The sequence below is a fragment of the Micropterus salmoides genome, unplaced genomic scaffold, assembly GCF_014851395.1.
Source record: "Micropterus salmoides isolate LMB-PRFRI ecotype aquatic unplaced genomic scaffold, ASM1485139v1 Ms_hic_scaffold_8, whole genome shotgun sequence".
NCBI lineage: Eukaryota > Metazoa > Chordata > Actinopteri > Centrarchiformes > Centrarchidae > Micropterus > Micropterus salmoides.
Window position 1 is genome coordinate 24,220,654 of NW_024044570.1, and position 24,523 is coordinate 24,245,176.

A 24,523-nucleotide genomic window follows, 5' to 3' on the forward strand; every position below is an offset into this window, starting at 1 on the left:
GATTACTGTATCTCATTATACATTTACTGCGTTGCTCTACCCTGACCCGAGGGCTTCAATCTGGAAATCTTCCCCGGGTACAATCAATCATAGCCAGTAGGAAATGACACACATGCTTCTTCAGATAGATATTGTAGATGCATTCAGCTCCTCTGTGTGCAGATTTATTGTACAGATGAATGCTACTGAGCTTGAAATGGACTGATAGGTACATCAGAAGGTAGTATGAGTTGGTGATTACTATATTGAATTACATGGCAGAAAGTATGTCTGATTCATGTATGAACAAACGGATAAATTGATGAAGCTATCCAACACATTCTGCATTGCTAACCTGTCATTTTCCCATTCATTATATACCTTTCCCTTCCCCTCCTCAATTCCGCACACGGTTATCCACGGGATCAATTTATCAATTGCTAGTATAAATCAGTCTCTACCCTTGCAGTATTCTTAGGTCAAATTGGGTGAAAAGCCCTATGTCTTTTGTCTGCTCCAGAATTTATAACCAAATCATCGCTGGCAAAAAGACTGAACAGAATTAGTTTACAGTTCATATTTTCCTTCAAGGGAGACCATCAGTGCATTGGGGAAACATGGCTAGAATTGAAGTGACACATTCTTTAGCCTTGAGATAAAACAGAGAGTGGAGAGCATAGGATGGTAAAATGACCCTAGATAAAGGATGAAGCTTAAACCCTGAGTGTCAATGTTATATGTAGGGCTGGGCAATAAAACAGTAACATTAATTATTGCAATATAATTTTCCTAAAAATATAACAAATGTTCAATATGTTGTCAATAAATCCATCCATCCATCGTCAACCATTTATCCTGCATACAGGGTCGCAGAGGGCTGGAGCCAGTCCCAGCTGACATCGGGCAAAAGGCGGGGTACACCCCGGACAGGTCTCGTCAATAAATGTTTGATTTAATTCATTAGAATCACAAACGAAATATCACTTAATTTTTCTATCCATCCATCCATCTTCATCCGCTTATCCGGGATCGGGTCGCCGGGGGAGCAGCTCCAGCAGGGAACCCCAAACTTCTCTTTCCCGAGCCACATTAACCAGCTCTGACTGGGGGATCCCGAGGCGTTCCCAGGCCAGTGTGGAGATATAGTCTCTCCACCTAGTCCTGGGTCTTCCCCGAGGCCTCCTCCCAGCTGGACGTGCCTGGAACACCTCCCTAGTGAGGCGTCCAGGAGGCATCCTTACCAGATGCCCACACCACCTCATCTGGCTCCTTTCAACGCAAAGGAGCAGCGGCTCTACTCTGAGCTCCTCGCGGATGGCCGAGCTTCTCACCCTATCTCTAAGGGAGACACCAGCCACCCGCCTGAGGAAACCCATTTTGGCCGCTTGTTAATTTTTCTAGTAAGATGTTTATTTTGTTGAGGACAAAAGGACTTTACTAATCATATTTTTTGAAAAAAGTTTTTATCAGAATAGTTTTGAATGTTCTACCTCAGATTTGCGAAGTGATCCACTGTTTGGTATTAAGTGTCTGTCATGTTGAGACCATAAAGTATAGTTTAACCACACAATTAACCATCTGGCCCTTCAGTTTTCATTCAGGGGCCAAAATGAGCCTTGATATGAAATGTTTTTATCGTGATAACATTTTTGCCCATATCGTCCGGCCCTAGTTATATGGCTAGAAAACCAAATAAACATGATGCTTCGAAGGAATGAGTTGATTTTTGACGTGGGTTTTAGTTTGAATTGTGCCTTTGCGTGAGATTACATTGGACTGGCAGGCTGTTATTGTATGAAGGATGTGACTGCAATCCTCTTTGTGTGATATCTGTCATGCTCTGTCAGGCACAAACCATGTCACACTCCCTAAACAAGATCTCTGTTCTTTCTGTTTATATGCATTTCTAGACTAAATCCATCTTGCTCTTGCAAGTAAGCCTATCCACACACGATACAATCAGTGGTTGAACTCCGCTGAGCCCTGTTTGTATCTTCCACTGTATAGTGTTTGGTCACTGTGTCGTGCCCTCTGTAACAACTGCCTGACAAACCTGTTTTATGGAATCACAAGCTTTACAGCTACAGCAACTGTTGATCTGTTGAAGTCAAAAAGAATTTTGACAACTGGTTAAGCTCATTGTAACAGAGCTGTTTAGACTCTCAGGGGTCTTGTATGGCTGTATGACAGTTTGGCGATAAGTAGGTTAAACCACATAAATGGTCTAGTCTGACTTTGTAATATCATTAGCCTAGCTGAGCTCTGGAGAGGTCCCTTAAGAGCCCTATCTGAGATCTGTTAGACTTTTCACAGTGAGAATGTAGCCATAGAAAAGGCAAAAGACTGGATCAGGCTGGCAGACTGTCTTTCTTCTCAGTCACAAGCCCATTTTCTTCGAAGCATCAGAGAAAGGATGTCTGTGAGGTACATGTACCATGATATAACTCAAAGTGTGTGGTTAAATGTTGGGCTGTGGTCCCTATGATTGCAGAAACTGCAAAAAAGTTTTTCATACCCATACAAACTTATCACTTCGTACCACTCCTAACATGAGCACAGAAAGACTGAAGATTTTTTCTAATTTGACAAGCTCCCAGTGAAGATGAACTTTTGCGACAAGCTTTGTCAGCAGCACCCCCTTTGAGCATAAGTGAAACCAACTTTGCCCAACACATGTTATTTGAGCCATTGCATAAGCTGAGGTGTGAACCACATTCATATGTCCCATAGGTTCCAGTGTGTTCTATAACCATTTGATGGCAGTGTTGAGCCCCACACCACTACAGTGTCCTAAGCATAAGTTAATGCAACTACCCACCCTGTGTGTGTGTGTGTGTGTGGGGGGGGGGGGGGGGGGGGGGGGTGGGGGGGGGGGGGTTTGTATGGCTCACCACCTTTTGAAGTGGTCAAAACCACTCTTGGTGTTTCTGACACAGCTTGTATGTGGTGTGTAGGTTGTCATGGTTTTCAAAACTTCCATTTATGTGGGAAATGGCCTTGCCCAGCAGTTGGTCGGTCTCTCTCTCTCTCTCTCTCTCTCTCTCTCTCCCCCCCCCCCCCCCTCCCTCCCAATTCAATTTAGCTTTATTGGCATGAATGTGTAAAAACAATATTGCCAAGCATCATACATACAACATAAGAACAACAACATTTCATTAAACAAGTAATTAAAGCGTAAAGTAAAAATGAAGAAATATAAAAAAATTAAATAAATAAAACAGTAAGTGTGTTTGTTTAAAAAAAAAAAAAAACCAAAACATTCATACATTATAAAATTACACTCTCTCTCTCGATATAATGACGGAAGTCAGATCCTTCAATCATGTTATGAGTGTTGTCGTTGCATAGTTAGCTTCTGTAGTCTCTACTTAAAGATCCCTCTGGGACTGAAAACAGGGATCTCTGGACATTTACAGAATTCCGGATTTCCGTGAGAGGCCCTTACATTTTCCTTCATCCATCACCTCCAATTGCAGTTCTGTCTTGGTACATGGTAGCTTTGTGCTCACCACCATGTTAATACAAGCTCTCCACAGGAATTACTTTACAGCAAAGTCCAATTTTACCAAGTAGGTATGATCCTCAGATGCCATTCAAAACTAGTTATTTTATGATGTATTTAATCCACTAGGTAAATGTTAATACCTCAGTACAACTGTACTTTGCATTACAGTGCTACTGGCTCAACCTTCAAGTTGATTTGCTGGTTTGTCTTTGTCTCTTTATTTTCATGACCTTGCTGCAGGACAATTAGGTCTACGTTGAACTAAAGTATAAAGTGCAGCCCTGTCTACCAGTGAGCGCAGGTGTCCATATAGTGCTGTTCTTTCCAGTTAAGTGGGTATGATTATTGGAGTGCTGCTTTTGATTTTGCAGGTCTGTTAGAGGGAGGGGGTGGAATATGGTGATAAGCGTTGATTTACCAATGATGCTTTCAGTTTTCACCATTTTATTTTGTTATGTGGTCAACTGGAGGTGCAACAGATCACAAAACTGACGGTTAGGATCACATCATGGTTTTGAGACACAAAAAACAACACATTTTAAAATGCGCTACTTTGGCTCTGATGTAGCCACCTCTCTCTATCTGTAGTCACCACTCTGTTGTCTCGCTCAGATCACACATCAATTGCAACTATCTTTTTCACCACTATGGTCAACTGTTAAAATTTGCAGGTTGTCATCTCTTGGCTGATCAGTGGTGATGGTGGATGATTGAATACAACAGCACAGTCAGGATCTGCCATCTTCTTGTCATCTATCACCAAGCTTACTTCTTCTTCTTCTTCTTCCCTTCTTCTATTGAACTACACCTTTAACAGGCAGCTCCATAAGTGGATACCTTTCAAAAAGAGAGTCCAGCAACCCAACCCTGTGTACTGTGCTTAGCCTTTCATTTAGACTGATCAATATTGACTGAGGAACAACACCTTGCACAGCTTGAGTACCGAAAGGCTTGCAATGGATTTGGATTACTCCTTAACAAGATAGTGGATCAATGGTTGACAGCTTTGAACAGCATGGAAACACATTGCACTTCAAGCACCTATTCCAGCACAGTCTGGTGTTTTTTGAGGTTTTCAAGTTAACGGGGTGAATGGAATGATGGAAATTGATGTGAATGAAAAGGCAGTGTCATTTTTCAAGAGTTCCCCTAATAATGGCTGTTGAAATGCCAGTTTGCCGTTATTGTATGAGTGCCTCTCACCCTTTCACCCTTTTTACAGATGGAGGAGGGCAGTCGCAATGTGCGCCTTGGCACACTCATTGCACTCATGGTGGAGGAAGGGCAAGACTGGAAGCAGGTTGAGATTCCCCCTTCAAAGGCACCTCCGTCTGCAGCTCTACCTGCTATACATGTAGCCACTGCCCCAGTTGGGCCCCCTGCTGCTGCACCTCCACCAAAACTAGCCACGTCAGCACCGTGAGTGTCACCTTCCTTCTTTTTAGCAGCTGAAATCTTACCTGTCTACTGTATAGATTAATCATATAACAGTGGATTTGCTAAAACCTCTCTAGTGAATACAGGTCTAAACACTCAACCCCCTGCATAATGTGGCCCTAAGGGTCAGATCTTTTGGGCAGCAGTGGTAATGGGTATCTAAAACATGGTTTTGCTTTGTAAGCTGTTTCAGCCCAAGACTTTGCCCTTAAATAAGCTCGGTTTTGTTTATGACAAGCTTGTTGTTAAAGCTTGTTGTTTGATAGTCATAGTGCAAATTAGCTAATACTGGTGTCCATGGATGTATAAAGAGAACTTTATATGCCGTCAGAGACAGGGCCCTGTTCATTCCTATGAAAGTTGCTCAGTGGCACATAAATTCAAAAAAGTTTGACTTCCATTGTAGAAAATTTCCGCATCACCCATAGAGCAAGCTCACTGGAGACTTCTGTCAGCCATGCTGGCTAACTTCCCGTTTAGCAGTCCAATGACTTAAATGGGGATAATATTATTTAATCATGCAGCTCTTCTAGACTTTACAAATGTTATCGAACGGAAAGGACCAAATTCTGCAAGTCAAACGAGTCATGTCAAGAGTTGTGACTCTCAAAAAAAGGTTATCCACTGTTTTAAAGCCTATGGGGAAAAAGTATTTTGTATCACTTGCTGGGGGACTTGCTTGGGACTCGTCCAATGTTAACCTGATTAACATCAGGTCATTCTAGTCAACAGGCATAAATTTTAAAGATTGTTCTTAAATTTCTTTCGTTAGTTTAAGACAAATTTAAGCTCATTCTATGGCTGGACGGTGTGGCCAAAAATGTTATCACAATAAAAAGTTTCATATCTTTTGATATCGATAATTATCACAATAAGTATCAAATCGTTATTTCTTTCGAAAGTGAAAGTTGAAGAAACCTGATGGTTATTTGTTGTTTAAACTGTTCTTTATGGTCAACACTTGATGCCTAACAGTGGATCACTTCACAAATCTGAGGCAGAACATTCAAAACAATTATGATAAAATCTTTGTCAACAAATATTCATGAATAAAATAAACTAAAAGCTTTTTTCAGTCCTTTTCCTCAACAAAATCTTAATCTTAATAAAAAATTAAGTCCTAATTAGTGTATGATTCAAGAGTATAAAATCAAACATTTATTGAACATTTCTCATATTGTTATTGAAAAAATATATATCGCGATGATTTTATGATGATATGATTATTGTTATTGTTTTATTGTCCAGCCCGTCTTGTTCAGTATGCAGCCATGCTGATTTCAGGTTTTACTGTATGTACCACCATCTAAGAGACTACATTCACATTCCAAAAGGTGTGAGATTCTACCTACCCCTGTTTGCACAATAAATACTGGAAAGCAAAAGAGCTGCCACAGAACAAACAGGACCTGTTTGCTATACAAACATTTTATGCAGAGCCAGTCCACATATTCAGATTTGCACATTGGCTACGTCAGCTTGACAGGGGTGACAGATGAAAAATGGATGTGTTGTGCAGCATGCATGATTATTATGCAATAAATGGGCTATATTAAGGCAGCCAGGTTAAGAAGAACTAAAACTGAGATAAAGCTTGTATCTGAGGTAATTAATAACCAAGTTTTACGAATGCAGGCACTGTAATTTCCTAAAGCTAGACTGAAATGCTTTAAATAACCATTTGCTGGACCAGGACATATTATTGGATACCTACTCTTCTTCCTAAGACTTATATAATAATAATAATAATAAAGATAGGATTTGACATTTTTCTAATAAAACCGTCAGCATTAATGTTAGGCCTTAAAAGCAAAATCATAAAGTTTACTTTACCTGGATCTATTGTAAAGTTGTACCTTACACTCACTTTTTTGTCCAGGTTACGTCTGAGTCCAGCTGCAAGACACATTTTGGACACCCATGGTATAGACCCAAAGTTGGCCACACCCACTGGACCAAGAGGCCTTATCACCAAGGAGTGAGTACAGATTAATGGGCTAGCTCCAAGGCCTGTTGCATGCTACATGTGAGGTGTACCCTCCTTAATGCAAGCATGTCCGAAACAGAACCTCCCTGCTTCCTTTGCAAACCTGCTGACACCAGTTCCATTGGGCCAAGTCTGAGGTTATGAAAAGTGTTTTTTATTTTTAAAAATGAAATGCAATTAAATGTATGGTATGGTAAGGATCATTTTATTTTCATTAAATATTTTTTGATTTTGTCTATATTCCAGGTGAAGTGAAAGTGATCTCAAACAAGCCTACTATGGTGCATGGTGTGGGATGATAGATTTTATTCCCAAAGTTTTCTACTGCTGCAAAAATAATGCTTTGATAAGAATATGATAAGCCATGTGACAGACTCACATTTGACCGGTGATTTACTTAATTTGTTTACACTGGAAGTGATGTGTCAGCAGAAGCTGCTTGTTTAGGCCTGAGGGCATGGATTGAAAGCCAACAAAATGCTGCAGTGTCTCTGAAGGAAAGAAATGTCAGTCAGTGCAAGGCAGGTTATAGCCACAGTGTAGATAGTGTGAATGAAAATGTGAGAGAGACTAGTTAAATGAAAGGGGGGGTTACAATTTCAGATGCTTTAATCCCGTTAAATCAATCCATGTGGTTATATCTTACTATATAAAGCTGTGAACACACACACACACACACACACACACAGCTCTAATGGCTACCTGCTGTCAGTGGGGACCTGATTGAATGCTCGTTACCCACCTAACACTGTGCTCGGGAATGTCATTAAGAACTTCGGTCGCCATAGCAACCCAGTCTCTAGGACCCACCGGTGACCATAGAAACGCAGAACATATGTTTTCAGGGATGTGTGTCTCTGTTAAAGAGAAAATTATATATGAAACTCCAAATACTGTTAAAAACTGATCATCATAGAAATATAGCAAAGCCTTTCCTCTTAATGCATACCTAGATGAAAATGTAGCGAAAATGCACTCATTTAAATCTGGATTTATAGTTTTACCAGTACGATTCCCAATAACAAGTGCATTTACAGTTGAGAGAGCATCTCATGTGCCTTCCTTTGTAGCAAATTTAAAATCTAATGTTTTTCTCAGAAGCCCTTGCTGCCAACAGAAAATGACAAAGGGATGCATGAAGGGAATGCTGTCGAGAAAAGGCTGTTTCAGATGTTTTTGTTTCTCGTTCCTTTGGTATAAAGCAGTAATTAATTGTCCAGGTTAATAAGCACGTGAATGAACGAATGCTCTGTGCTGTATTGGTGTTGTTGACATCAATTGTTTAATTAGTAATGCAGTTTTAATTATATCCCAAGGATTTTATTTGGCATGATTTCTCACTTACCTCTCTTTAAACTATGGGTTGGGCTTGAGATTTGCATAAATGGCTTGCCAGTCCCCTTATTGACACCGAAGCTAGTTAGTTAGCTCAGAAAGTCTTCAGAAAGGAAGGTTGATGTGGAAAGAAAGCAGAGCAAGGTTCTGCAGGAAATGAGAGGTTGAAGAAAAAACGTCTTGAATACATAACTTCAGAAATGAACACTGATGAATACAAATGCATATTAGTTGGGAAAATCTGCTAATTAACCAATAATATGTTGTGTGTCCAGTATAATTATAAAAAAAAAACATATTTGGGACATATTGAGTAGCTAATTGATGCAAACATATTTAAATTGGTGTGATTAAGCCTTTTCCTTTCAGCCAATGTCTAGGTCATATAGGCTATAACTTAGGTTGTGAAACAGTTCTGTTCTTGTTGAAAACCAAATCTCTTTCTGGAGAGAACCGTTTCATATTGGCTTAGTTCCTTCAAGAGAGGGCAGAATAGACTGGATTTCCCTTCCTTTGTCCTTTGGCACATCAGATAAGACTGGAACCAGGGAAAGGTACCCCTCCCATTCTCTGCTGTAGTGAGGCCCCTCTATAGTGGACATGAATAACAGAGGTAACACAACCCAGAGATGAGATAATAGCATGTTGCATAATCCATAGCGAGGTTTAAATACAGATTGGGTACAAAGAAACACATTTTTGTCTCCTTTTATCTTTCATCATTGTCATAAATAGCAACTGTATCAGTGATGCACGTCTAGCACAATAACAGGTAATGGTTTCAATGATTTGTACCCCACAATTGGCCATGCTACTAGTGTTTGTTTCAACTTTCCCAAAGGAATGACTGTACCCTGTGTAAATGCAGGGGAAACGATACCATTGATGTGGAGATTATGACATTTAAGAAATACATGATGTGTATAAAGGACTGCTAAGTCTGATTTTATTTATTAATCTTGAAGTATGACATTAGTTAAAGCTCGATACTCATTTTGAATGTCAACAAGGAAGCTCATTTCAGCTGTCAGTCTCTTGTAGCCAATTTGTAAGGGTCATTATTGCCTACAAGCAGCTTTGGTTATGTTAAAAGTGTAGCTTTTAATGTAAATATTCAGTAGTCATATGTCAAAGTGCTGTATGAATTTTGACAGCTTCATTTATTTCTCCTCCTACTGCTTTCTAGAAGTTTAGTACTGTGAATGGCAAAACTCACAAAAAGGGGTTAAATAGCAGTGGGGGCTGGCCCAAAAGTTTTTTTTTTGTTTTTTAATAACATGTTTGGCCTTGACCAACACAGGTATTCATTAATAAAGAGAGGTTTTCTTGATCCTTGGCTCTCTGGCAAGTATATTACCAAAGTCGCTGATAAAACCTTACAGTAAAACACAGTGTAACAGTACTTATACCTAAGGCTTTGATTTAAAAGAAAGTACTGTCTTGTAATGGAACAACAAAGTCCATCTTGTTATCATATTGTCTCCCAACAACATTGTTACAATGTTTTGTAAAATCTTCCGTTGTTTCAAAAGCACTTGATGCAACACTTTGATTCTGAAACTGTTCCACTGTTCGAACCAACTTCCTCGAGGGTGAAGTGTCGATTTTGGATCCATTTTTCTTTCTTTTGTTTTTTGCTATGTTTATTTGGTGTAGGTGTATTTGCTCTGTATGCATGATGCTTCTCTGTGATATTACTACAGTCTTAAGGTTAAATGACCAGTCAGACTACAGCAATGTCCTCTTTTACACTGTACTCAATTTCAATCATAAAGTTTTTTTTAATTAAAATTGTTGATTATATGTTTTAATGTGGATAAAAAAGGCATATTACACACCAGTCTAGTGGAGCAGGAGAGCAGAGCAGGTGACAGGAGAAGACAAAGTTGATTCGTGTGTGTACATTTGGTGTTTGTGTGTGCCGATGTGCATGTGAACGCCGCCTGGTTCCCTTATTAATATTCTACTCGCCCTCTCCCAGTCTTTTAAAGGCTCCTTTGCTTTGGCTGCTAGTAGGGGTGTAAATGGTCAGTGTGAATACCACATGCCAGCCAGCTACACAAAAGGTATCTATGGTGTCATCGTCATGTGGCCACTGTAGGCTGCTTTTGAATTTATATGTTCTTAATGTAATTTACATTCTTAATGAAGAAAAAGGCGGGTTTTGCACATTTCAACATATAGGACTCTTTCTTTTTTTGTTTTTTACTTGTAATATTTGTCATCATGTTTTTGTTAATGTGCTTGCTCCAGCCTCTTTTTACAAGGGGGGGGGGGATGCAGCTCAGAGAGGGACAAGGAGAAAATAGCCGTGGGGCCCAGACTGTTCCCGGCTATATGGTGGGGTCAGGGGCAGCTCGTCAAAAAGACAAAAGACTGGATGCGTATGGTTAGGTGGACCTCAGTACGCTGGAACCAGGCTCACCTCATACCTGCCCTTCCCACTTGTTTCGCTGCTAAGACCAAAATAAAGTGTGGGTGAAAAACAGTAAAGTGTGATTCCCTCAATCTTTTCTTTTCCCTGTCTGTCAGGGAAAGTCAGTGTAGTGGTCTGCAGTATCCTCAAATCATATCATAACTTCCTCTACTACCTTTATGAAACTGCAGTAATTTGATGTATTTGATATATACTACATGCGGGAAATGTAGCAGTATTAGATATTTATGGCTGCCCCCTAATAGTCGAGAGTCTTAGTCAACCAACTTTTCATAAGTGGGTTAACTCCCCATCACTGGGAAAATTTTTTTGGAGATTGTTGCAACACGGACAAGGCAGCTCGCTTCATGCCCTTTTGTAAAATGTATATTTTACAGGATCATTATTACGGTTTTACCAATTAAAGAGCGATTATTCAATTGCTCATCAGAAACTTATGGGTGATGTTTGTTACAGTTTATGGTTTTGGGCCATAACTCAAGACTTGATACGGTAATTATGAAAAAATTATTGGGATGCAACGATCAAGTGATATTTTCTTTGTTTTTTTTCTCTTTTTTTTTTACCCAAAAGGTCAAATCAACATAATAATGACCTGGAAAAACCTTTCAGACATTATTCAACACCATAGCTCAGGAACAGAAGGGGAGATTGTGACCATATTTCACAGTTGGTCAGTCACTTTTGACTCAAAGGTCACTGTGACCTCAAATTAGGTTTTTAGCCATAATTTAAGAATGAGTTGGGCAATTCCCAATTTCACATTGGCTTTTACAACACAATGTGTAAACACTAAGTAGCGCAATAGGTCTTTCCTCCATCTCATCCATTCTGCCTTTCACCTAAAGCTCAAAGACAGGCTAATCACTGGAATCAAATCATCAATATATAACCTCCGTTTGGCGAAATTATACACTTTATATACATTCCCACATGAATGTAAACTGCAAGTTGACTGGTTGGCGGAAGCAAACAACCTTAGGGTGGTAATTCTAGTTTACTGTAAACTTGAGGTAGACAGAATCCATGAGGTTGGCTGTGGGATTATCTTCAGGTGGGGAAATCGCCCATCAGATCATGATCAGACAAGAAATGTGTCTTTTCACTATGCAGCATTACACACTGAGTGAATAATGCATTATTGTATAATCATAAGCTGTGGCATTTTTGTTTCATACACATGTCATTTCATTTATAATGGTCAAAGCAAAAATAAAGAAATGACTGCTCTTTTCATGCACAAAGAAAGAGTTTGATTTAGTTTTTCATTGTATAAATTGGGCCATGATTAATAAATTCCAGAAGTAAAAAAAAAAAAACTGAATGAAAAGAAAGTTTTACAGCAGCTTGAAATAGTATAGTTCATCTGTTTAACAAGGACATACTGGGAATCAGCCATTGTATATGTGCAGATCATCAAAGATAGACCCAAAACATTAGACTAAAGTATTGCCATTTGCAAAATATTTCAGTAGAGGCTGGGAAGCATGTGTTCCCATGTACATGTTTGTGATTGAATATATGTTAACATAATTCATTTTTCTTCTTATCCAGAATAGTTTTACTGAGCCAATGCTCCAGTGTGTTGACTGGTTTAAGGGTTCAGGTATATTTACAGCTTGTTGTCACTTTATTTCCATCCACATCACTCCTCCTCCCCCCTAGCTCCATAATGGAAACTATCAAGTGGCCTAGTTACTCCTGCAACATCCACAGATACCTGTTTTGTGATACCATGCAGCACACCTGGACACACCACCTGTCACTGAACAGATCTCTGCCTCACTGCCACTAAGAACTAAGTCTCCACCTGCTGGCATGTAAAGCCGTCTGCTCCCAGCGCTGTTCCAAAGACTTCTATTCCTGTCATCTTCACGCATAGACCAGTAAACCGAAATGTGCACATCCCACACAGAAATCATAGTAATCTTATAAGGATTAGGACAACTGCACCAACTCCAGCACCTAGAACAAACACATTTAAAAGGGCCCTCTTTAATGTGAGATCACTGTCAAGTAAGACTTTTATCTTAAATGATTTTATCTTGTCTGCAAATCTAGATTTTATGTTTGTAACTGAATCATGGTTGCAAATGAATGACTATAGCCAGCTAGCTGAACCGTGTCCGCCTCAATATAATTGTTTTAGTCAACGGAGGGTCAGTGGTCGTGGTGGTGGGCTAGTGAGCGTGTATATGAAACATTTTAAATGTCATCAAGTACGCTGTGATGAATTTAACTCCTTTGAAGTTCTCACTCTTAAACTTGGAGGGCTGCAACCTATCATATTTGTTATAATTTATCACCCCCCAGAGCCGTCTGGAGGATTTTTATCAGAACTTCCTGAATTTTTATCTGCTCTGGTTTTAAATTATGACAGAATTGTTCCTTGTGGTGATTTTAATATTCATGTTGATGACCCCACCAATGTTAATGCAACTGACTTTTTAAATATGGCCACTTCTTTTAACTTCAAACAACATGTCAAAGGGCAAACACATAACCGTGGTCATACACTGGACTTGGTTTTTACCCTGGGTGTCAGCATTTCTTCTGTGGAAATAGTGGACATGACCATATCTGACCACAGATGTATTGTTTTTAGCTGCTAAAAAGGGAATGCAGGAAAGCAGAGCGCAGATGGAAAAAATCCATTACCTCAGTCTGAAGAATTTATTAATTAACTACAATAACATGGTTAAGGATGCAAGAACACAGTATTTTTCTGAACTTATTACTACACATAAACACAATCCCAGGTTTCTGTTTAAGACTGTGGATCAGCTGGTAAACCCAACCCCTCCTTGTGCCTCAGCTGGAAGTAATGATGACTGTGAATTGTTTTTATCTTATTTTACCAATAAGGTGGTGTCAGTCAGAGCCTCTATTACCCGTACTGCCTCTTACTCAGAGGTCCCTCACCAGCAACAAGAGAGTTTTTAAGCAGTTTTATCCCATTGACATGTCTGAGCTTTTAAAAATAGTATTACAAATGAGAGTGTCCTCCAGCCCACTTGATGTAATACCTACAAAGTTTTTACTGAAAGTAATGGATTCTGTTGGGCCCCATTTGATCTCTGTTTTTAACAGCTCCCTATCTACTGGTTGTGTCCCTGATTATTTTAAAACGGCTTGCGTGAACCCACAAAATTTTAGACCAATTTCAAAACTGCCTTTTATTGCAAAGATTTTAAGAATTGTGTCCAAACAGCTGCTCACTGTACTGGAAAATAACAAATTATTTGAAAAGTTTCAGTCTGGTTTTAGGAAGTACCACAGCACTGAGACTGCCCTGCTTAAAGTCACCAATGACCTTTTAATGTCTCCTGATGAAGGCATGTGCTCAGTCCTGGTACTCCTGGACCTTAGCGCTGCTTTTGACACCATTGATCACAACATCATGTTAGACAGACTGAGGCACTGGGTGGGGATCTCTGGTACTGCCCTAGAATGGTTTTCATCCTACCTGTCAAATAGGAAGTTTTGTGTGTCTGTAAACAACTATGTCTCTTCATTCTGTCCAGTTAAATATGGTGTGCCTCAGGGGTCGGTCTTAGGACCCATTTTCTTTTCCTTGTATCTGCTTCCCCTTGGACATATTATCCATAAACATGGTATTTCTTTTCATATTTATGCTGATGACACACAAATGTACTTGCCCGTCAGATCCACAGACCCTGGAATGCTGAGTTCACTTATTAACAACTGCCTTTGTGAAGTTAAAAAATGCATGTCAAATCATTTCCTCCAGCTGAACTCAGCCAAAACAGAAATCCTGGTCATTGGGTCCCAGCAGATGGCAGTATTTGATCAAATTCTGCCATCTGCTGGTTCCCTAGTAAATCACATTAAGCCTGTGGCAAAGAACCTTGGTGTTTGGTTTGATAGTAATTTTAAATTTTGAGCAGCACACCACAAAGCTTGTTCAATCATGTTTTTATCAACTTAGAAATATAGCAAAAATTCGATCTATGTTAACTTTTAAGGACACCAAGGATGTCTTCATCTCATCACGCCTGGATTATTGCAACAGCCTTTTCACTTGTTTAACCCAAAAATCTACTGATTGACTCCAGACTGTCCAGAACTCAGAACAAACTAACCAGAACAAAGAAATAGGTCCACATTACCCCTATTTTAGCATCATTACACTGGCTCCCAGTATGTTTTAGAATTGACTTTAAAATTTTATTGATCACTTTTAAAGCTCTTCATGGCCTCTCACCTTGTTATATTTCTGACCTTTTAGTCCCATACACACCAGCACGTACCTTGAGATCCTCGGGCACAGGTCTGTTGTCTGTTCCAGAGTCTCGACTGAAAACTAAAGGGGAAAGAACAGCCTGCCCTGACCCTTCTTAAAACATACTTTTATAGAAGAGCCTTTCCCGATTTTATTTGACTTTATTTTATCCCTTTTATTTTATTTCTATTTTACATATTTTATATTTATCTTAAACGTGTATTTTAGTCTTTTCAATGTTTTCTTGCTTTTATCTTGTATTGTTTTTTTATTATTGTGTTTTGGGTATTATTGTCTTTATACTTGTTAAAGCACTTTGTAACTTGTTTTGAAAAGTGCTCTACAAATAAAGATTATTATTATTATTATTATTATTAACATCACAATATAAAATGATCCCTCCATATATAATTTTTATTTATTAATTTTTTTTTTACCTTAACAGAGATGCGTTGAGTCTGTTGAAGATGTCTCCTACCCCCAAAGCAACCCCAGCCATGGCCGCCCCGGATGCCCCGAGACCCCTCCCCACCCTAGCAGCTGCACCTCCGCCCACAGGCAGCAGACCCAACATACCTCCTCTCTCTGTACCAGGGAAACCAGGAGCACCGGTGAGCACTCCTCTCACACTATCTCTCTCTGTCTGTGGTAGTACAAAGACAATACAAGATGTTATCAGCCAAAGACACTTAACGACCCATCTTCACACTTTGGCTTATGTCAAAGCCCTGATGGGATGATGAGTGATCATCTTGAGTATCCCAAGACTGTAGTTGGCATTTAAACAATTGTATACAATAAAAAATACAAATCTGTATGTTTTTTTCAAAAAGTGGGGTTATTGGTCATTTTTGGTGTTACAGTCCTGTATTCTATCGCAACAAATGACAAGATTTTATCTTTGTTTCCGAATTCTGTTCTTCGTGGTAGCCCTTTTTCGCACCATATTCAATTTTAGTCCTCGTAAGTGTGTATGCTTTAAAATATGACCTATAGATGCAACAAACATTTTCGATCCATTAACTTAAAATGATAAGCTTTTCAATAACATCTTTACATTGTTCCAAGTTCGGTAATATTGAGCAACCTTTTCTATAATGTGTTGTCAGACACATAATACACAATCTGAGCCTGTCAGTGACAATAACAAGTGCTTTAGTGGACGTACTTAGAGGGGGCACAACTGCCCACAGGGATAACGTTGCAGCACGATGTCGACTGTAGCGTGGTCGCTAAATATTGTACAAATTTAAAAAACGGTTGTCCCAATTAGTCACATAGAAAAATACCAAAGTAACCTAACCCCACGCATTTTTGGAGTGATTGATGGCAGCTGAGATATGTCTGACTATCACTGTTTTTCTTGTCTGCCGTCTTCCCCTGTTGTCTTTTTCAAAATGCCCTTTTCTCCTCATTTAATTATTTACCTCCCCTTCCCTCCCACCTCCTCAGGGCACTTTCACAGAGATCCCGGCCTCAAATGTCCGCCGTGTGATTGCTCAAAGACTAACGCAATCGAAGACCACCATCCCCCACGCGTATGCCTCAGTTGACTGTGACATGGCTGCCGTCATGCACCTCCGCAAAAACTTGGCCAATGGTAAAAGCAAATATCTTTGAGGATGTATGTACACAATCAGCACTATTCTTCACATGCACATGTTAGTATCATGTCCTTCGGTGAATGTCTGGCAACAACATCTGGAAGGAAACTTTTCCATGAAGATGTAGATTTCAGGGGTTTCACATGAAACCAAAGAGGACAGTCTTGAATTTGCATTGAAAGAAGCTCCGGTACATGTCATCTCAGTCATGGTCGTCACATATGTCTGGTTCAAACCAACATACACACACTTCTCTATCATTCCACATAGATGATGGAGATTTCTTTTTCTGATACAGAGAAATTGATGTGTATATTACATAGATGTCCCCTGTGTAAGAATAACCCGCCATGGTGTAGGTGAGAGATCACATGTTGAATGCAGCAAAAATTACTAAATCAGATCTCAACATCTCCCGAGGTCTGCATGGTGCATTATGCGATCTCGGAAACATCCAGATCAGACCCTCATCCGAGCTGCTTTTTCTTCACTGTGCACATCACAACATAAAGTCGGTCATATCTTGATAAAACACCCACAGTTAAAAAAAAAATGACTAGACTTATCTTAAGTTTAGAATATGTTTATTACAAAAAGTGAAGATCTCTGATGCCAGCAGCGATATTCAAAAGCAATATCAGAGAATATTCTGATTGTTAAGGTAACCAAATACTTAGAAGTATTAAATGTTGGAAATATGACTGATCAGAGTTTCCAGAGATGGTCCTGGCCGTCAGGTCCTGGCGGTAGCTTTCAGTATGTGCATGCAACTGCTATGTTTACTTCATACTCATAAGACACATCATTTCACACCAATGTATTTCAAGATACAATCACCACAGCGGGTACAATCAGCACCTCTGTCAGACCAGCCAGTACAAGCAAAATTGACGCGACTCACCTATGAAGCCTCATAGTAATCCACCGATCGATTATATTCCAACAAAAATGGTCTTGTTATGTTGTCAAAGGTCCAGATGATCCAATCCAGTAAAAACATTATTTGTATTATTATTATTCCATCAATAAATCCCCAGGGACTGCTGCCGCATTGTTTCATATTTGCCAGCAGACGCGACTCTATGTCATTATAAGCGTAATAACTCCAATTTGAAGGTAAACAACTACGATGGCTTGTATTCAAATTAGCCGTTGAACTCTAACCTTTCGAGTGACACTAAATCCGACCCAATAGGAGCTTACATGTCCGTCTCACAGCCTTCAATAGCCAACGAGAGCCCGTGCTGTAAGGAAGGGCCAGCCCCTATTAGATCGTGGATAGGCCAAGCCAATTACAAGCAAATGTGCCGATGACTGGCACTTCGTGTAGCCAATAAAATTCTGAAAATAACGATATCCAGCTTTAAGTAGGAAGTTGATGATCTACCATTGGTATGAAATTTAAACTTGGGCTAGGTAAGGCTTTATGCTGTGGCCCTACAGTGTTTTCCAGCTAATAAGTCCCAGCTGTAGTTGTCTGCATGCACTTGTTAGCAAGCATTTTCAGGTGGAAATGAAAAATATATTAGTTTTAGTGTGTTTAAACTTATATTAATCAATTCCAGTAGCACTTACAATCATTCTGACTTTTGGGTTAGACACTCCAGAGGGTTATCTTTCATTGAAGCCTAAAACCATGCATATACCCGAAATGGTTCAATTTACTTTGGATATGCCTTGAATAGCCATTTTGCATGAATTTTACAGGAATGTTAAGAGGTTCTTTTTCCTCGACACTCTGCATGTTAAATGAATTAAGCATGTTAAGCTTTCAACACAACAATCTCCAATCAGATCTTCTACTATTTAATTTGTAAGACCTCAGGTTTGGCCGTCTGGGTGCCTACAGCCTCTGCGATGATTTCAGCATCTTCACATCTATCGGTCAGACATGCTAGTCCTGTCCTTTAAGTTTATGCTCACAGTTTCTATACTACACTATCCTATAGTTGAACTTGAAGCTATTAAAATAAACTGATTATACTGATTTTAGGCTAAACCATCTGTGTGAGATCTCATTCTCAGAGCACACCAAACATCCAGACCTTTTGGCACTCACTCCAGAATTTGGTCTTTTGCTAGGTGGTCACCCCTAGTTCAGCTGATCGACCAAAGTTTCCAGAAATTGTTTACACTTGCCTGTTCCTATTCTCAGCCAATATTTGTCTCCGGTCGCCAAATCTTAACATTGTTTAGTACATTTACCTCATTTGTATATCTTTTCTCTACTTCTGTTAGTCCTTTTTTGCTGCAATTTCCTGTTTCCTGTTGTTAGCAGCATAGATAACAATAATGCACCTATGCTACATACGTCTTGTATCTCCCCCAAATGAGCTTTTGCACGGAGGCTGTAGGACCCCCTTTTCCAAGTGTCCTTTTTTATGTAACTATCTGATCACACTGAACATATATGAAACAGTTTCTTTAACGTTTAGTTGGCTCAGAGCCATGCCACCTCAATACACATACAACAAAACATCTCAGAATTAAGAAATGGGGTGGCTGCCTCTGCTAGCTACTAATTTCTCACTCCAGTTCAGAAAGCAAATTGTATCAGTTCAGTGATAATTTGGTAGAAAGGTTTCATTCATATAGTTGTTCTCTTGTGCTTATAGGACAGTAAAGTACTGTACCAGAGTAATCATTTCTCTCTGGTTCAAAGTGTTTCAAATGGATTCTTCTTGTGTTTGACTCTGCGGTGCACCATTTGTGATAAATGACTAGTATTCAGATGAAGGGTTAGTATTATAAGGCTCTTGAAAGACACTAAAGGCCTCTAGAGAAAAGGATATATGTGAGGGCATATATCAGTGTCTACCTGATGTTTTTCAAGCCGTTCTGTTACTTTCCCAGCCTCACAGTCATCCTTAGCAACTGTTGAGCTAACCGCAGTTTCTTGTGCAATACCCATCAGGATGTGTGTGTTTAAGGGGAAGGGAGGCTTACACCACAACCAGAGAAAGGGGAAGTTTGTTCATGTGTCACAGCAGTCATTTTGCTACATTGAGCCAAGAAACGGCTGCTCTCCATGGATTCCTAAAATGTAACATTTGCTTACTTTAGGCCATTTTTCGTGTTGATATAGCAAGAGTGCTTTGTCAATTTTTTAAACATTTAGTTCAACACACTATCACATAATTGGCTTTATTTAGCTTAAATTTGCCTAGCTGTCAAACAAACAGTAAATCTCTCTGAGTCCTGTCTCTGTGATGGAGGAAATGGGATGCCCATTCCAGACCTATTAGCGAGGTGGTGTGTGTATATGGAGGGATTCTCTCTCTCCGGTTGTTTTTGCGGACCGTCATTGTTCAGGAGCAGCACGATTTCACGGTTAGCTCGTTAATCATCCCGCTCACAGCATTCATAACTGTCTGGTACTGCACTAATGGACACTAGTAAAAGTTGGCAGCGATGCCAGGCCCGCTTGGCCCACTGGTGTCACACAAGGAGGGGGGTGGAGTAAATGCTAGGGACTGAGTCAAATGGATCAGCTGGAGTCTAGCTCAACAAGATGTAGGTTATATAGGAGATTTTTCTTCCCTCTGATGGGAATGTGCAGTAACACTCACATGCCTTGTACAGAATACATACTCATATGTCCATTTGTTGTCAGTCCTCTCTTCCAGCCATCTTTCAGCTGTAATTGTGGTAATAAGCTAAAATAAGCTGAAAATACTAATACAGATTGTTATTAGAGCATGATTTTAGCTCACAGACTGTTTCTTCTTTATCCTTTCAGAACAAATCAAGGTGTCTGTTAATGATTTCATTATCAAGGCAGCTGCTGTTACACTTAAAGTAAGTATTGTTCAGAATCACTTCTTTAGTGCAATTTGTTAATGTAACTTGTTCATTTATCTTTGTTCATTCATCCACTAGCTATGTGTATGTTTATAATACACATGGTTATTCAACTCACATGCCCACAAGAAGTATTGGGTATTGGTTTTAATGTCTTTCATTGCTTAACAAAGCCCGTGAACACACAGCAATCTGTAGTTCATACTGTATATGGTTTCCAAGGCAATATCATTTGATCGCTAAGTTCTTTATTACCTCTGCAGGAGAGTTTCTCTGTTGTCCCACTTGATAACTCATTCAGACGATGAATCAGTTGGTAGCAAAAGCTTTGCAATTGTAAGACAAGACTAAACGTAGACTCTGGGCTGTTTTGTTCTCTTTTCTGTCAGTTGATGGATATTCTGAGGACACTTTTAAACCATCCACCTCCCTAAACAATTATAGAAAACAAAGAGACACAGAAATCTCAGAAATGCATGTCTACAGCGTTGAAATTATTGTTTTCAAAATAAATGCTGTAAAGAAAGACGCTTATTGATTAGGATTTGAGGAATGTGTGGAGGGAAATGGATAATCTAGTTCCAGTCAGGAATGTCTCAGCAGCATCTGATACGGACAGCAATGCTTATCTACTTATCTTTATCACTTACCATGGAATATTGGATCTTCACTTCACACACATGTGCCAGACGTCACAGGAGCTCAAAATGGCACTATGCAAACTGTATGTATTAAACGCTGCTAAATGGAGCTCAAGCAGCAGCTGAGAAACCTGGCTGTTTGATGCATGCGTTACAGTAAATGTGAGGAATGTGGAACAAAAAATTGTACATTTCCCAATTAGTGTGAGTGTAAAAGGCCAAAGCACCACATAGCTCTCTCATACGGCAGACACTGTGTTTTACTGTTCGTACGATGTCTCACATGGTAAAAATACCTCTTTGGATTGGCTTCTGTACTAAACTGCAATTCTCTTGTGTAATACTAACATGACATAGTACATCAGGAAGTGGCTTCTGAGGTCACTTTCATTCCACATTTTTAACAAAGTGGTGTGCTTTTGTAGGCAGTCTTTGTTAATAACCCAAGAATCCAACATAAATGTTGCGGGGAAAAAAAGGTCGAAACTTCAAGTTCATTAAAATTACTACGATTAGACATCTACAATGTTTTTATAGATAAAGTAAATCTTTTTTTAAATTTGCTTGCCTTATAGCAAATGTATAGAGGGCTGTGTTTAGCAAACCGGGAGTAAAACAAGTGATTATTTGCTCAAATTAAAGGAAGTTGGACTCAACAGTGATCCTAACTGCTTACCAAAGAACCAGTGGTCCAGCTCTCAGTGAGCGTAACTGCGTTCTGTGATATCATGCGCATACCCTCTATACATTCACCACCAATTCGAATAATGATTTTCCTACATTTACTAAAGAATAATGCTGTTCTGACTGTTATAATGGATTTCTGTGCATGCTATACGTCACATTATAGAAAATTATATTTTTGACTTTAATTAGCTTTCTCACACTCATGTACTGCATGGAAACAACACATAACCAAAGCAGGAAGGCTTTATATTTCTCTTTGTCCAGATATTTCCACCTGTTTATATCTGAGGAACTGGGCTGACATCTGATTTTTTATTTATTTATATTTTTGATCCTAGGAGATGCCAGAAGTGAATGTGACCTGGTCTGGCGATGGACCCCGTGCACTAGATTCAATTCACATATCAATCGCAGTAGCGACTGACAAAGGCCTCATTACCCCAATCATCAGGGATGCGGCAAACAAAGGAGTCCAGGAGATCTCGGCTAATGCTAAGGTAAAGATCACAGGGGTAAGAGGTATCAAAGACCAGAAAACATTATAATCTATTATTTTATAACTTGTTATGAGGTAAGTTAGTGAGAGTGCTTGCTCTGCTGTTGGTGCATGATAAGGTCAAGCTGCGGGGGCGTTCAGTGTGTCAGTTCAGGTGACGATATAGAGTTTTGCTGTTGATTTATATGTGGGAGAATAGATAAGGGAGTTGAGACTTGACTACAGCCCATCTTTTTTTTTTTTCCTCTTGTCAATCACAAAATGTAGATTAGAAATAGCAGTTTCAGATCAACTGGACAGTATATGAAACCTTTGACCAAAAAAGTCATTCATTCTGTCATTATGTTTCTTAGGGGTGGAATTATAGAAAACATAAACCATTCCCCTTTTTGCTGGGGACCCCCTGGAACCACTTCAACGACCCCTGGGGGTCCCAGGACCCCACTTTGAGAACCACTGCTGTAGATAACTGATTATAGTTAGATTTTGGGGTTGTTATGTTGCAGGTCTCAGCTGTTACTGGCCACAGATGGGAGTGCAAAGCAGCAATGGTTAGCTCTTTCTCCTGCGCACAGTCTGCAGCTGGGGACATGCATTTATTCATAGACACATAAATATGCTCTCACACATACACACTTTCTCATTAAAGGCGCAAACACACAGATCAAATAGATGAGTTCCTCAACAAGGGTAATGTATGTAATGTTTCTCACCAGCAGTGACCTGGTTTAATGTTTTGAAATGTTCAAGGCCCTTATTTATGCCTCTTATCTCTCAGTGAAGATGTGATGTCTGATTCAACAGCTAGCAGCAACAAACATGGAAGACTAATGGCTGTCTCCATAAAAGAGTTGTCAACAGTGTTGGAAGACTGCTTTTTAACCTAATGACACAGTGTTAGCAGCAGTAAAGATTAGCAGTGACGGTAGCAGTAGCAGCTGTAACAGTAGTTGCCGTGACAGTGGCTGAGGTAATATCAGTATGGTAGCATTTGTAGTAGTGCAATTTCATCTTGGCAGAAGTGAGAATATGTGTGTTTTTTACATTTTTTTTTTTTTAGGGAGTACACACTGTATGTCTGTGACTGTCAGTGAGAGTTGTTTAGAGAGGGAGTAAATGGGTGTGTGATTAGGTTTAGACATGCTTCTGCTCAGATTCCAGCATTTAGAGCTATGCTGTAATTGCGTAAATCCATGCAAACAGATTTTGCAATAGCTGTGATTGCTTCAGTTCGTGACGTGATGTCTGTTCATCCGGGCAGACATCTTTGTGCACTAATGCTATACTGGGATTTTTAGCAAGACTAGCTGTGAATATGTTGATTTAAGATGTTCCTTTATTGATCCACCATATTGGAAATTCAAATAGTATTTGTAATTAGTAATAGTAAGTTTAGTGCTGATAGAAATGATTGCAGTGTTGCCTCAACATGTGCTTGGTATACATTAGTCGTGTTTCATTAAGTTTTTCAATACAATTCAACTTTTTTATCAACCCTTTTTGGGTGCATTTTATTTGTTTTAATGAATTATTTTTTTGTGCAAAGGACTGACATTATAGAACAAGTTTTTTTTCCTCATATAGCCTATGTATTGTTTATACATAGTAGGGATGAAACGATTAACGGTTTAATGGTAAACCATGGTAAAATTCCCGACGGTTATTATTACCGTACACATTTTAATTACCATGATAACCGGGTACGGTTAACCGCGCTGTTATAATCTCACAGCAAACACTGTCCAGCGTCTCCCAGAAGCAGGCGCGCATGCGCAGAATGCAACGTGGGTTTGTTTGGGTCAATGACAACACGGCGGAAGACAACGCTGCAGAGATTTTTCAGTCACTCTGAAGTCCGGTCGTATTTTAGTTTTTATGAGAGTGCTGAGGGAAATAACCTTCTAGTGAACGCAGGGTGAGTTAACTTTTAGCTTTGGTTCGTCTCTCTGACTTGCTAACCGCGTGCAAACTGAAGCTGTCAGTGTTGCTGCTCTTGTAAAAACGCTACACGTTGTTCTGTTGCTGTGTGCGTCGTGCGTCGGCGGAGTCTATTCGTCCACTGCACATGATAACGCGTTACACAGTTCAGTCAACCAACCAGCATATCTAGAAACGCTACAGACTCCTGTATTTTTGTCAGTTTTTGGGCTCATTGCAGTTACTATCACTGTCTTCTAAAGACTTATTTATTTTCATATAATTGTGCATGGGGTCATTGTATTACCTATGTAAAATAAAATATAAAATCTTGATAGATCTTGATTATTTTCATTTGTTTACAAAAGGAATTTGCTGTTTTATGCAAACAAAATGGCAATTGTATTTGTAGTTTTCAATATAAAACTTGTTGAAATTGTTTCAGTGTGTGTAT

At 39.4% G+C, this 24,523-nt stretch overlaps 1 protein-coding gene across 2 annotated transcripts in view; it reads left to right on the top strand.

The window, feature by feature from the left end:
- The window catches only part of pdhx (pyruvate dehydrogenase complex component X), a 36,325-nt gene that overhangs the window by 7,238 nt on the left and 4,564 nt on the right, over positions 1-24,523 (top strand). For both annotated transcript variants that reach the window (XM_038706167.1, XM_038706166.1), the window contains exons 4-9: positions 4,707-4,903; positions 6,801-6,899; positions 15,369-15,534; positions 16,376-16,523; positions 20,267-20,325; positions 21,995-22,153. In XM_038706167.1, coding sequence (XP_038562095.1) covers positions 4,707-4,903; positions 6,801-6,899; positions 15,369-15,534; positions 16,376-16,523; positions 20,267-20,325; positions 21,995-22,153 — 828 coding nt within the window. The remainder of the gene's footprint in view (positions 1-4,706; positions 4,904-6,800; positions 6,900-15,368; positions 15,535-16,375; positions 16,524-20,266; positions 20,326-21,994; positions 22,154-24,523) is intronic.